The sequence below is a fragment of the Sinohyriopsis cumingii genome, chromosome 17, assembly GCF_028554795.1.
Source record: "Sinohyriopsis cumingii isolate HCF-2022 chromosome 17, ASM2855479v2, whole genome shotgun sequence".
Classification (NCBI taxonomy): Eukaryota; Metazoa; Mollusca; class Bivalvia; order Unionida; family Unionidae; genus Sinohyriopsis; species Sinohyriopsis cumingii.
In genome coordinates this window covers 97,146,929-97,158,263 of record NC_142977.1, presented here as the reverse complement: position 1 = coordinate 97,158,263, position 11,335 = coordinate 97,146,929, and the positions used below count along the sequence as shown (strand labels likewise).

Genomic DNA, 11,335 nt, shown 5'->3' with positions numbered 1-11,335 from the left:
CTGCTTTCATGTATTTTGTTTATTTTAATATGTACGGGGGTAATTTTATTGTGTTTTGTGGTATTTGACAGTGTCCGGTGATGTACGGAAGTAAAAAGATCGGCGGTGCTCAGCGATAGTAAAAATACCTATCCACCTGTCGTTACTTTTTCAAAAGGTGTTATAAAACAGGATTCCAGTTTACATTCTCATAAACAAAAATTTTTATTCCAATATTCTTCATTATTTGAAATTGCAATTTATTTTTATAATTCAGGCATGAAAGATAATTTGTAGACTTAATAACACCATTCAAAAATGAAACTGCCACTCCCATCAGGGACCCATCAAATGATTTCAAGACACAGATTTTGTGATCATTTATAGTTTAAAAACTATAGCCCTCAAATAGCATGGAAAATATCTTTCTTTTAAACAGATTTTTAAAAATATGTATCCATTTTATAAATCTTAGGTGTGAAAGAAATTGTTAACCCCACGCAGTCACACTTTTGTGTCGCTCCCTAGCCTAATATGTTTATCAAGACCAATATGGCCGACGAAATCAATAACATCAATAGCATCCGCTCCTTGCTGGAGATGTTTAGGGTTCCAGGGTTCAACTAATTTCAGAGGCTTCATGTTGTTAAAAGGGAAGCCATATGCAGAATCTGCAAAAGTGAAACGATATATTAAGGACCGATACCAAGAGAGAACAATGCGTCTGCCTGTACGGTAGCCCCTCCTTCCCACCCTACCCCAACCCCTGAAATGCGTATAGGCTGTACAGCAGTCTCCAAATGATCTCATTACTACATCTTTTTAAATCGTACGTGTTGGGATTGTTATATTTTCTGTATCGTCATTCCTGTATCACAGTGATGCACACGGGTGGCTGACAAAACCTGAATGTTAAAAAAATAATCATTAGCTTGAACCTAAGGCTGAAGGACAGGGTGTATAGAAGTTAGAAAGACGGACACATTGTAGGGATAGCAGGTCATATTTAAAATTTCATCTCCGGTTAATAAATATGGTATTTTTGAGAAGGTCAACGCATCCTAAATAACAAATTGGCAAATAAATTATACTCCTTTTCATGGTTTTTGTTCATAGCAAGTGCAAACAACTTATTGTATTGCCTGCAAAAGAAAAAGAATTCTCAAAAAGGTGAGCATTTTTTGTACAGTGTATATATTGAAAACAAATCCAGTAATGGAACATTTTTTTGTTGTTAATTAATGAAGCAGTCACTAGAGAATATAACCAGACTGTTCTTGAGGCATACTTTACAAATGTATGCAGTATATAAAATGAAATTTTGTGGAAATGTGCCTTGGCCAGTCCAGAATATTTGCAGCTTTAATTACTCAGAATTTATAATTATGAGTGTATGTCCACTCCAAAAGCCATATTTTGTGTAAAGCTTGTTTTTATTCATGTGAAAGTGAAAAACAAAAGGGATTGGTAACATCTGCCTCCTTACTAATCTATAAAGACAATGTAACAAGACAATCAGGCATTTATTCCTTTTAAATGCCTACCTGTATTAGAATTTGTTTAGACTAATTCATCTAAAAATATTGTTTTATAACTGAAAGTTTACATAAAATATTTATTTTTCTCTAATATTTCCAGTGAAAAGTTGAATACAGTACTGTATATACTTTTTATTTTTTATTTATTTATTTATTTTGCATTTGCTTTATTGTATAGTTGGATTGTGCTGGCATTTTTTGTCATAATAATATTAACTTATTTTTTAAACAGTGTAAAATTACAACAAAATCACAGTCAAATGAAAATGTTTATGCAGGGGGTATAGATGCTACAACAGCCTGAGCTGTGAGTAACCTTAAAAACTTAAAAAACTTCTTTTAAATTATTACAGGGTGGGTTTGGGGTCTTGTTCTTCAAACAGAAAACAATCACATCTCATCTGAGAAGATACAAACATAAATTTGTATAAATCTTTTTTACTGCTACATTAATTTCATATCCCAAGGTATCAAGCAGGCTTTATACTATTTTGTAGCAGTAATAATAAAAACAAACTGCTGGTTACAGTTAGCAGTCACAACGATATTTATATTCACTGAGTATTTAGTTGCTACCTCTCCGATTGCCTACATGGTTAGAGTGTCCACCTTAGATGCGGGAGGGTGCAGGTTCAAACTCCGGCTGAGTCATACCAAAGACTTCTAAAAATGGTACTAACAGTCGCCTCGCTAGGTGCTCAGCATTAAGAGGTTAGTGTAAGGACTGGTCATCCTGGTGTCAGGATAATGTGACTGGGTGGGACATCATGTTACATGTCTGCAGCATGATGCCTCAGTGCTAGACATAACTATAAACTGCCACACTGCAGATATCTAAGCAATATGACTGAAAAAACTGTTACAGCTATGTTAAAAACCTGAATCATACACAGGCACATAGAATAACATGTAATTTCATTACTGATAACATAATTTAATAAAAACTAAAAGCGAAATTTACAGTACAATGCTTTTAGGGCAAATAAGTATAATGACTACATTTCATTAATCCATTCTTAATTGATTGTCTCTGTCCTGACATCAAAAGCAAAGAATTCAATTAATATATATTATAATGAGCAATTATTCTTTCATGTTAGATAATTTGGTGCTTCAGTTAAAACATCATTGTACATTGTGATGAGCAAAGTTATGCAAATGTGTTTTACTCACCTTAATTAGATGAGTCATCAATGGCCGATACCTTATGAAATTTAACTTTTTTTTCATGCCACCTTTTAATTACCTTTACATCACTGTCTTGTTTGATGCACCATTAATAATATTTATTTATTATTAATAGATTAAGCATTAAACTAATGTATACATTGTAATACATGCTGTAATAATAAAATTAAATTCTAAACTGTTGCTAAACTACAGAATTTCTAGCTTCTTGTTAATTTTCTCTCCAATTCCTGCCTGTTAAATTTACTGTTACATCATTAGATGGCATTAACTAAAGTACATGTGACTCTGTTACATAACTAATATTAAATTATCAAGTTTTGAATTATACATACACAACCAATGATACACTAGGGCATATACGATATAACTGAAGTGTGCTTCCTTGTTTTCAATGTGTAGCGATAACAACATAACCAGAGGGCACTTCAGTCGGGCCAAGTGCCACCATCTTACAATTTTTGTACAGATTGGATAATTTCATGAATAGCAGGAACATTTTCATGATAACTTGTGCAAAGGAAACCATTTGGCTTTTCTTTTAAACTATATGTTACTGGTAAGAATTTGATATGGCTCAGAATATGTGGATCATGGAGGGCTTCACGCTGGAGAGGTTTTATTTATGCATCTAAATATAGAATGTGCCAAAAATATTGTGGTACTGATCTTCATTTCATGGGAATAGGGTTGCATCATAACATACCCTCCGTCTTGTCTTTAACCAGAAATGTGCATCAGTTCTCTCCCTTGAGCACCTGGTAGAGGTAGCAACCACTGAGTCTGACATTTTATCAATAAAGTACAACGAAACCTGTGACAACACGAAATCACCTTATCAGTATAATAAATATACATATATTTATTGTACATTAAGGTGATTTATTTTAAGGTACTATACTGAAAAAACATCCTGCATCTAAGGTGGACACTCTAACCATGTAGGCCATCGGAGAGGTCCACTCTATTATATAACTTAATTATCAGAGTTATGAATTTATCAATGGTTGTCTGTGGTATATCCAGTATAATTGAAGTGCATTTTTATGTTTTCGATGTGTTCTGGTGTTTCATTGCATTTCATTATTTCTGTGCACTGGAAGAAACAAAATAACACCAAATGACATAAATTCCTCAGATTACTTCTATGATCCGTTATGTCACCAGAATCTGTCTATCATACTAATTAATAGACAAGGTAAGTAACTTCCAAGACCTTCCTTCCACGCCTGATCCTCGATTTCCAGCTGAAAGATGGCACTTGGCCAGAATATGTGGTTCATTTTACTCCTGATATATTTTTCTATTCCTTGAACCATCATTGACTTTTCTGTATTGCAAATTACGGTCCCCTAAACGTAAGAATTGCATGAATTTTGCCAGCCCCAACAAATATACACTTACCAACAATTTGTCGGTGCATATGGGGTAACTGTACAACAGATAATATTATCTCTAACTTTAAATAATAACTTTTGTGTTCTTACTTTCTTTAAGCATGAAAGCTTTATTATTTTTATAGAGCATGGGAGCCTTTTTTATTGTGATAACTGCATATGTAAGAAGAACCGCATTTCCTGATAATCTTACAACTTTTATTTATTGTATAAAAGCAGATAGAAAAACAGGTCAAGAAAAAAGAATAAAAGGAATATAAAAACATCTTGATGAAAGATAATATTTCATTAGTGCTCTTTGGATGTGGTGGTAAATTAAATTTTGAATATTTTCAGACTTAAGTAAATAATTTGTTACTTTTTTGTTACAAATGTTTCAGATAAAAAAGAAAGTACAGTAGAGATCTGTCTTGAAAGACCACCTCTTTTTTTACCAAAAAATTATGGTCTCTCAATACAGATGGTCTTTCATAATAGTCAACAATGCTATATAATCAGTAAATTTGTACATTGTGATTATGGTCTTTCAAGACAGGTGGTCTCACATAGCAGTGGTCTTTCAGGAAAGGTTTTACTGTATTTTAAATCCCAAGATATTCAGTATTTACAGCAATTTTTGTTGTTGCTTTATTCCTGGTTTACAGATTTCTGAAATTAAATGGATACCAAAAGGAACAGTGACAGATTCTCTTTGAGTTAAATTTACACGCATTTATTTTTAATTTTTTTATGTAGATATAGAATCTTAAGATGGAGAAGACAGAGAAACCAGACATAAACATTCGAGAGTACAGCGGCTCTCTTTACCTCGGTGACAAGAAAAAGTGGATCTATGGCACTCTTGCTTTCAAATCGGATGTGATTATATTTGATTCTGAAAATAAAATCCTTATCATCCCATATGATAATCTTACAGATGTAAAAAAAACAACGACTGGTTTAGTTTTTGGGGCAATTGTTGTTTCCACAAAGACTGACAAACATTGGCTGTCCTCATTTGAGGATAGAGAAAGTGTTTACAATGCTCTTTGCCATTTTTGGAGTTCAAAACTCTTTAGGAAAGAAGGAAGAAAAGGTGCAGCGTTTAGTTGTGGGTCTCAGACTAAAATGGGAAAGAAATTGATTGGCATTCTACAAGATTCTGAAAAGACTTTGACTAATGCTGCCAATACATTACAACAGCAAGGTCATCAGATTGACCTTGCCATTGCAACCATGGATGACCTTCATCAAGACCTTGATATTGCAGATAATTTGGTAACAGGGCTGGAGAAATGGCTGGGTCCTTGGAAACTTCCAGCAGAATACACAAAAGTAGACCCAGTGATAGTGTCAAGGGCTGATATTCCAGATGTGTTTGAATTTGAAGTTCTACACACAAGGTTGGAAACTGGAAAAGTGAATACTCAGAATTTAGGATTGCTCAGAATTGCTAAAGAAGGAATAATTCTGTTAACTTCCAAGCAGAAGGTGGTACAGTATCTGAAATGGGGTGATGTTTCCAAAATAAGAGTTGTATCCCCATGGGAGATAATGATTATAAAATACAACATTGGTCTGGCAGACCTGGTGTATGCTGTTGTAAGTTCAGACATGGTGGCTGTTCTCAAGGTACTGGACAAGTGTGCTAAGTACAAGCTAGAGTATGATACTCCGCCTGATACTGTGTTCTGTGTTAGACACGCTGTCTCCGCTCGTAGCCGACTTCATAAAGATGCACATAAAGGTTTGTAAATTTTTTTGTGCAGTGAAGCTTTTTTTTAATTCGCTCTGTCTAACCAATAGTCTTGTATCAATGCAATTTGATTGTGGAATGCGATTTACTGTTGGTCTTTAAAGCAACCAGTTGGTCCAATTCATTGGATGCAAAAATGTTTATATCCCCATGCTTTCTTGGGGTGGTGGGAATCGTAATATCCACCAGTGCAGTCAATGGGATTTCTGCTGAAACTAGATCCAGGATAGAAAACTGGTGGTCCCACAGAGAACTATAACAGCCTAACATTTGACTGACAACATACAATACAGCTCGCATGACTTTTCATTTCTCTATATATTGCAATAGAGTTGGGAAGATCACGAAGAGGAATTAAAAAAAAGAAAGTTCCTCGACCATCTTTCCACGTGTCCTGATGGATTTGCTTCTCATGGAGAATTGCACTCTACATGTTCTTGGAGAATAGCATGCAATGATTGCCATGGAAGTGGTCTCAATAAGCTAGGTTTACTGTTTATGATCACTACAAGGATAAGTTTATGAGTTTCATTGAGAGAGAGAGAGAGAGAGAGAGAGACACACACACACACACAGGACAGGGTAGGCTACTGATTTATTTTTGTTATTGCCCTTATAAATTAACAGACCTAATTTTGTTTTTTCAAGCCGTATTGTAAATGACATTAACATAATGGCAATAATGCATGAACTCAATTAATACTGTATTATATATGTGATTTGAAAAGATGTCAAACAAATTTTTAAAGAATCACATTCACACTAGAATGAAAGCAAACCAAAATTGCACATGTTCTGATGCTTATTGAAAGCATGCCTTTGGATATTGAAAACATGATCATTCCATTAGTTATAATCCTTTGTTAGTTATAATGAAGATTATACATGGTGCCAAATCAAATTTCAGATATTAAGAAAATGATGCCAGTGCCTTATGAACTGAATTATTAATATATTTTGCATAATGAATCAAAATTTGAAGTTGTTTTTAGAAAATGTTTCTTTATCAACACTAGAAACGATTACATGTCATTATTTCATTTAAAGTCCATTTGAAGTTTAGTTATGATTTTATGAAAGTCAGTAACAAGTTGTACTCCCTGCTGTGGAAAAATGATAAATGTCAAATTGATTAAAATAATTGCTGTCGAATGTGAGTGAAGTGAAAGAAAATTGCACAGGTTCTGATAGTAACATCATGCAGGAGTTTTCATTAAGATGATGATGATGTACAATTTTTTCATCATCCAGTCACAGCAATATAGAGGGGTAATTCAGACTTCAGAAAAATTTTTCAGAGAAGCTAACTAACCATGTACTTTTCAGAAAATAATATAGATGATAACAAATAAAAGTTCTTTATCTTGTTGCATTATTGTATGAAGGAACAGCCTTAGCGAATATGTGGCCTTATAAGGCTCATTTTGGCAGGGCCTCCTTGATTTACGCTTGAAGCCCCCTGTGAGCATGGCATTTGGAAACAAACTTTTAAACAATTTTTATATGATATTGAACTTAATATTTTCTTCCATTGCTTTAAAATTACGTTCTCTGTATAGATATGTTTTTGCAAATTACTAATGCACTACCTTCATGTGTATAGCTACATATACTTGTGTGCATGTACCTGCATTTACCTGTGTGCATATACTGTTATTTATCTGTGTGCATATAAATGCATTTACCTGTGTGCATGTGTATGCATTTACTGGTGTGCATATATCTGCATTTACTTGTGCATATACTTGTAATTATCTGTGCACATATACCTGTGTGCATATACCTACAGTGACCTATGTATTGTTTACCATGTTGATTATTCAGATGATGGGGACATTTTCCTTGAGATCTGCCATAGTATATTTTTTGTAAAAAGAATTCAGTCCTGCTTTTGATAAAAAGGTATAAAAGTTTTAAGAACTTCTCGTCAAAGTTTAAAGCAGTGCATTTCTAAAAGAAATTTTCATCATGCCTGCATGCACAATTAACATTTTTATTTTTAAATTAAAATGAGTTGCATGAAAATTAATGTCAAATTTAAATGTTGTACTTGTTTGTAGTGAAACACCTTGCAGTTTAGAACATAGTTTTATGTCTAATTCTGATGTTATGGGAGAGTCTCCAAATATAAACAGGTTTTGATTTGTAAAATTATTGCTTTCTTATTCAAAATATATTTTAATTCTATTTATTTGTGAACCTTGAAAAAGTCAATTTCATCCAGTAGAAATATTTTGGAAAAGACCTGAAAAAGTTTGTTGAAAAAAGTAATAGAAAATCAAATGATGTTATTAGTATGTGGTTTTCACCAGAAGACTACATATGATGTCTAGTTGGTCCTAAATGAAAATGTTTTTTTATTTATTATCTGACATCCAGTATGGCTGCAATCTAGAAAATCATGTTATTGTTACTCTTCTTTATTGAAAGTCGTATCAATATGAGGCTTTCACTGTTTATCATGTAAAGTTGCTGCTAAATGAAAGTGATGGTGTCTGACATCATGGATGGCCACCATGACTTGTGGCATCTGGTATGGCCACCATGACAGCCATCTTGAAAATGTTGTGAGTGCTACACCACCTAAATGGAAAGTCATATTGACGTGGGCCTTTCACCAGGAGACTTGTTATGACAGCTGGGATGGCCACCATGACAGCCATCTAGAAAATGTTGTGAGTGTTACACAACCTAAATGGAAAGTCATATTAACCTTGGGTTTCACCAAAAGACAGATCATGAAATTTAGTTGGCTATGACTGATAATTGTGTCAGTCTTATCTCAAACATTGCAGCCACAATGAACATCTTGAAAATCTTGTCACTGTCCTGCATGAATAGTCATATCAGCATGGGTTTTTTCACTAAAAGTCATTTAAGGGTGACCAGTTTGTCCCAGTAAGATGATTGCTGGTCTGTCATCCAATATGACTTCCACAGTGGCTACTTTGAAAATCTTATCAGTCAAGAATATCAGAGATTGTTTTGGCATTTGGCGCTTAAAAAGAATGATACGGTCTTATATTGAATTCCTGGAAATTCTTTTCAGACGTTAGAGCATCAGTCCCATCAAGGTACCTGAAGAGCACTTGTGAAAAATATTTTATTAATTGACAATTAGCTGAGTTGCTGCCTCAAAAATATGTAAGACTGAATTGAGGGACATTTCTAGTAAATTAGACTAATGTCAGATGGTAAAGTTTTATAAGAAGTCTTGGAGGATGATATTAAAAGTTAGGAGTTGTTGCTGTCATCTATTCGTCTTAATTTGGGCTTCACATATTTTGCTTTAAAGGTACAGTATAATGTACTGATATTCTGCAGCACACTGTTGTTAAATCCAAGTGGCATGAGGGACTAATTTAACATCTATAGTGCAGACCCTAGGGACTCATTACATTTTATGGCATTTTGGTAAGTCCAGGAGATAAGCTTTCACACCTCTATTGTCTTGTGCGTTGTGGCTGTGAAATGTTTAAACAGTTGGGAAAACAATGACCAAACTAGCTTACTGACACCTCAGTTCAATTGTCCAACAATGCTTGTGTAACTTAAACCTAGTCATGTTTACATTAGACATAGTCATCAAGACCTTTGTTGATTGTCCAACAAAGAAACGATCTGTAAACTAGACCCAGTGATCTTTGAATTGTAAATTCTGTATTGATGATGTTTTTTTTGAAGAGTTTAATGGATAAATTAATCATACAATTTGACATAATGATATTTGATATATTGTAGGCTATGTGCCAGTCAAAACGTTTGATTTGACACATTGTGCAAGTATAGAGATTTAAGGATCAGTCATATATACAGATAATGCAAATAATGTGGTGAATAACAGTTCTTTAAAGTGCACTGGATACCTCAAAGGATTGCATTTGTAAAGAACTGTTTAAGATAAATGTGAATAACCAAATTAAACTTCATTAGAGATTGCAAACTGATTGGTTTTAATTAAGGTGTTTGCTTTTGGATATCATGAGGCTGATGGACACTTGCTCAGAGTATGTATCAGTCAAAGCATCTTTGATGTGCTAGACATGTCCTGCAAATTCAGAGATTTAAAAATCAATGATATATATACTGTGTATATCAGGAGAAGAACAGTCTATTTTAAGTGCATGCATTTGATCCAGCAAGGGTTATCAGAGACAGATTGAGATGATTAAATTAAAATGGGCAATGAACAGTACAGAACTAGATTTTTGATTTTCACTAGCCTAAACGCTTTACTCATTAAGTCTTTGTCGAAGGCATTTATAGAACTAAGACTAAAAAGGCAAAAAGTAAACAAAAGACATTGATTTACAAAACTTTATATGATTTAGGATCTACCGGTAGTAGAAGTATTCTTTCAGAATGGTTGATGTCTAATGTTATTACTATTTGACAGTTGAAAGTGCATAGGCTGGTTATAAAAACAAAAATTATACACAAACAAAAGACATTGATTTACAAAACTTTATATGATTTAGGATCTACCAGTAGTAGAAGTATTTTTTCAGAATGGTTCATGTTTAATGTTATTACTATTTGACAGTTGAAAGTGCATAGGCTGGTTATAAAAAAATAAAAATTATACATACACATTTGTCATTGTTGCTTGTTAATGGCACTTTTAAAACCATATTGGCTTCATCATGCTGAGAAAGTCGTAACTAAGTTCCTTTCCCCAAGTACTGAGGCAGCTGATCTGGGCTGACCTGTGTGGGTATTGGGTATTGAAATGTTGTGACCCTTTGAATATATATGCCATTATTGGTAACAAAAGTAATTCCAGCTCAAGTTGCTTTTGAAGTTAAAGGTGATGGAGATAAAATAACTTAAATTCACTTTCTTATGATTTTACATTTTTTCCAGACCTTTTCACACAAGATTGCCCTTCTAAAATTGATGGTTCCCATGGTGCAAGAGGAGGACTTGAAAAAAGAAATGTTATGACCCCTGGTCAGCAGCCAGTAATCCAGCAGTCAGCTCAGCAGCAAGTGGTCAGTGATGAAGAAGTGGCTGAAATCAGTCGGACACTGGAGAACCTGAAAGGCCTGGCTCTTAGTGTCCAGCAGGAGGAGGTGTGTCAGAATGAAAATCTGGACAAGTTGACTACTAAAGTGGACAGGGCCAATGACCGCATTTTGGCAACCAATAGGAGAATGAAAGCTCTGACATAACTAAATTGTTTTTGATTTGATAAAAACACAAAACTGACTCTTTTCTGCATGTTTTTTTGTTGGTTCTTCACTCAGAAGTAGAAAGTATTTGAACCAGTTTTTTTGAGGTCTTTATATAGTGATTGAATGTGACATGTAAAAAAAATATCTGCTTGGAACTCCATCTATACATAAACCTGGAAGTTTTTATTATGAAAATCTCTGATGAGTATTATAATGAGTCCATGCATATTAATGAGGTGATCTTGCATTTGATTGGTTAACCTTGTTACCTCTCAGGAGGCAATATTTCTTATCCGATTTTCATTAAATTTGGAATATTGGTTA

General features: G+C 33.9%; 1 protein-coding gene across 2 annotated transcripts; it reads left to right on the top strand.

The window, feature by feature from the left end:
• Nucleotides 1-503: 503 nt before the first annotated feature.
• LOC149779497 (synaptosomal-associated protein 47-like) lies at nt 504-11,045 on the top strand. Of its 2 annotated transcripts, none has more exons than XM_089940187.1 (3): nt 504-709; nt 4,838-5,828; nt 10,701-11,045. In XM_089940187.1, exons 2-3 carry the CDS (start codon nt 4,853-4,855, stop codon nt 11,006-11,008), a joined length of 1,284 nt encoding a protein of 427 aa, XP_089796313.1. In that variant the 5' UTR covers nt 504-709; nt 4,838-4,852; the 3' UTR covers nt 11,009-11,045. The 2 variants fall into 2 exon arrangements, with proteins under 2 accessions (XP_089796313.1, XP_089796314.1); XM_089940188.1 differs by having other exon boundaries at nt 504-714.
• The last annotated feature ends 290 nt before the right edge of the window (nt 11,046-11,335 follow it).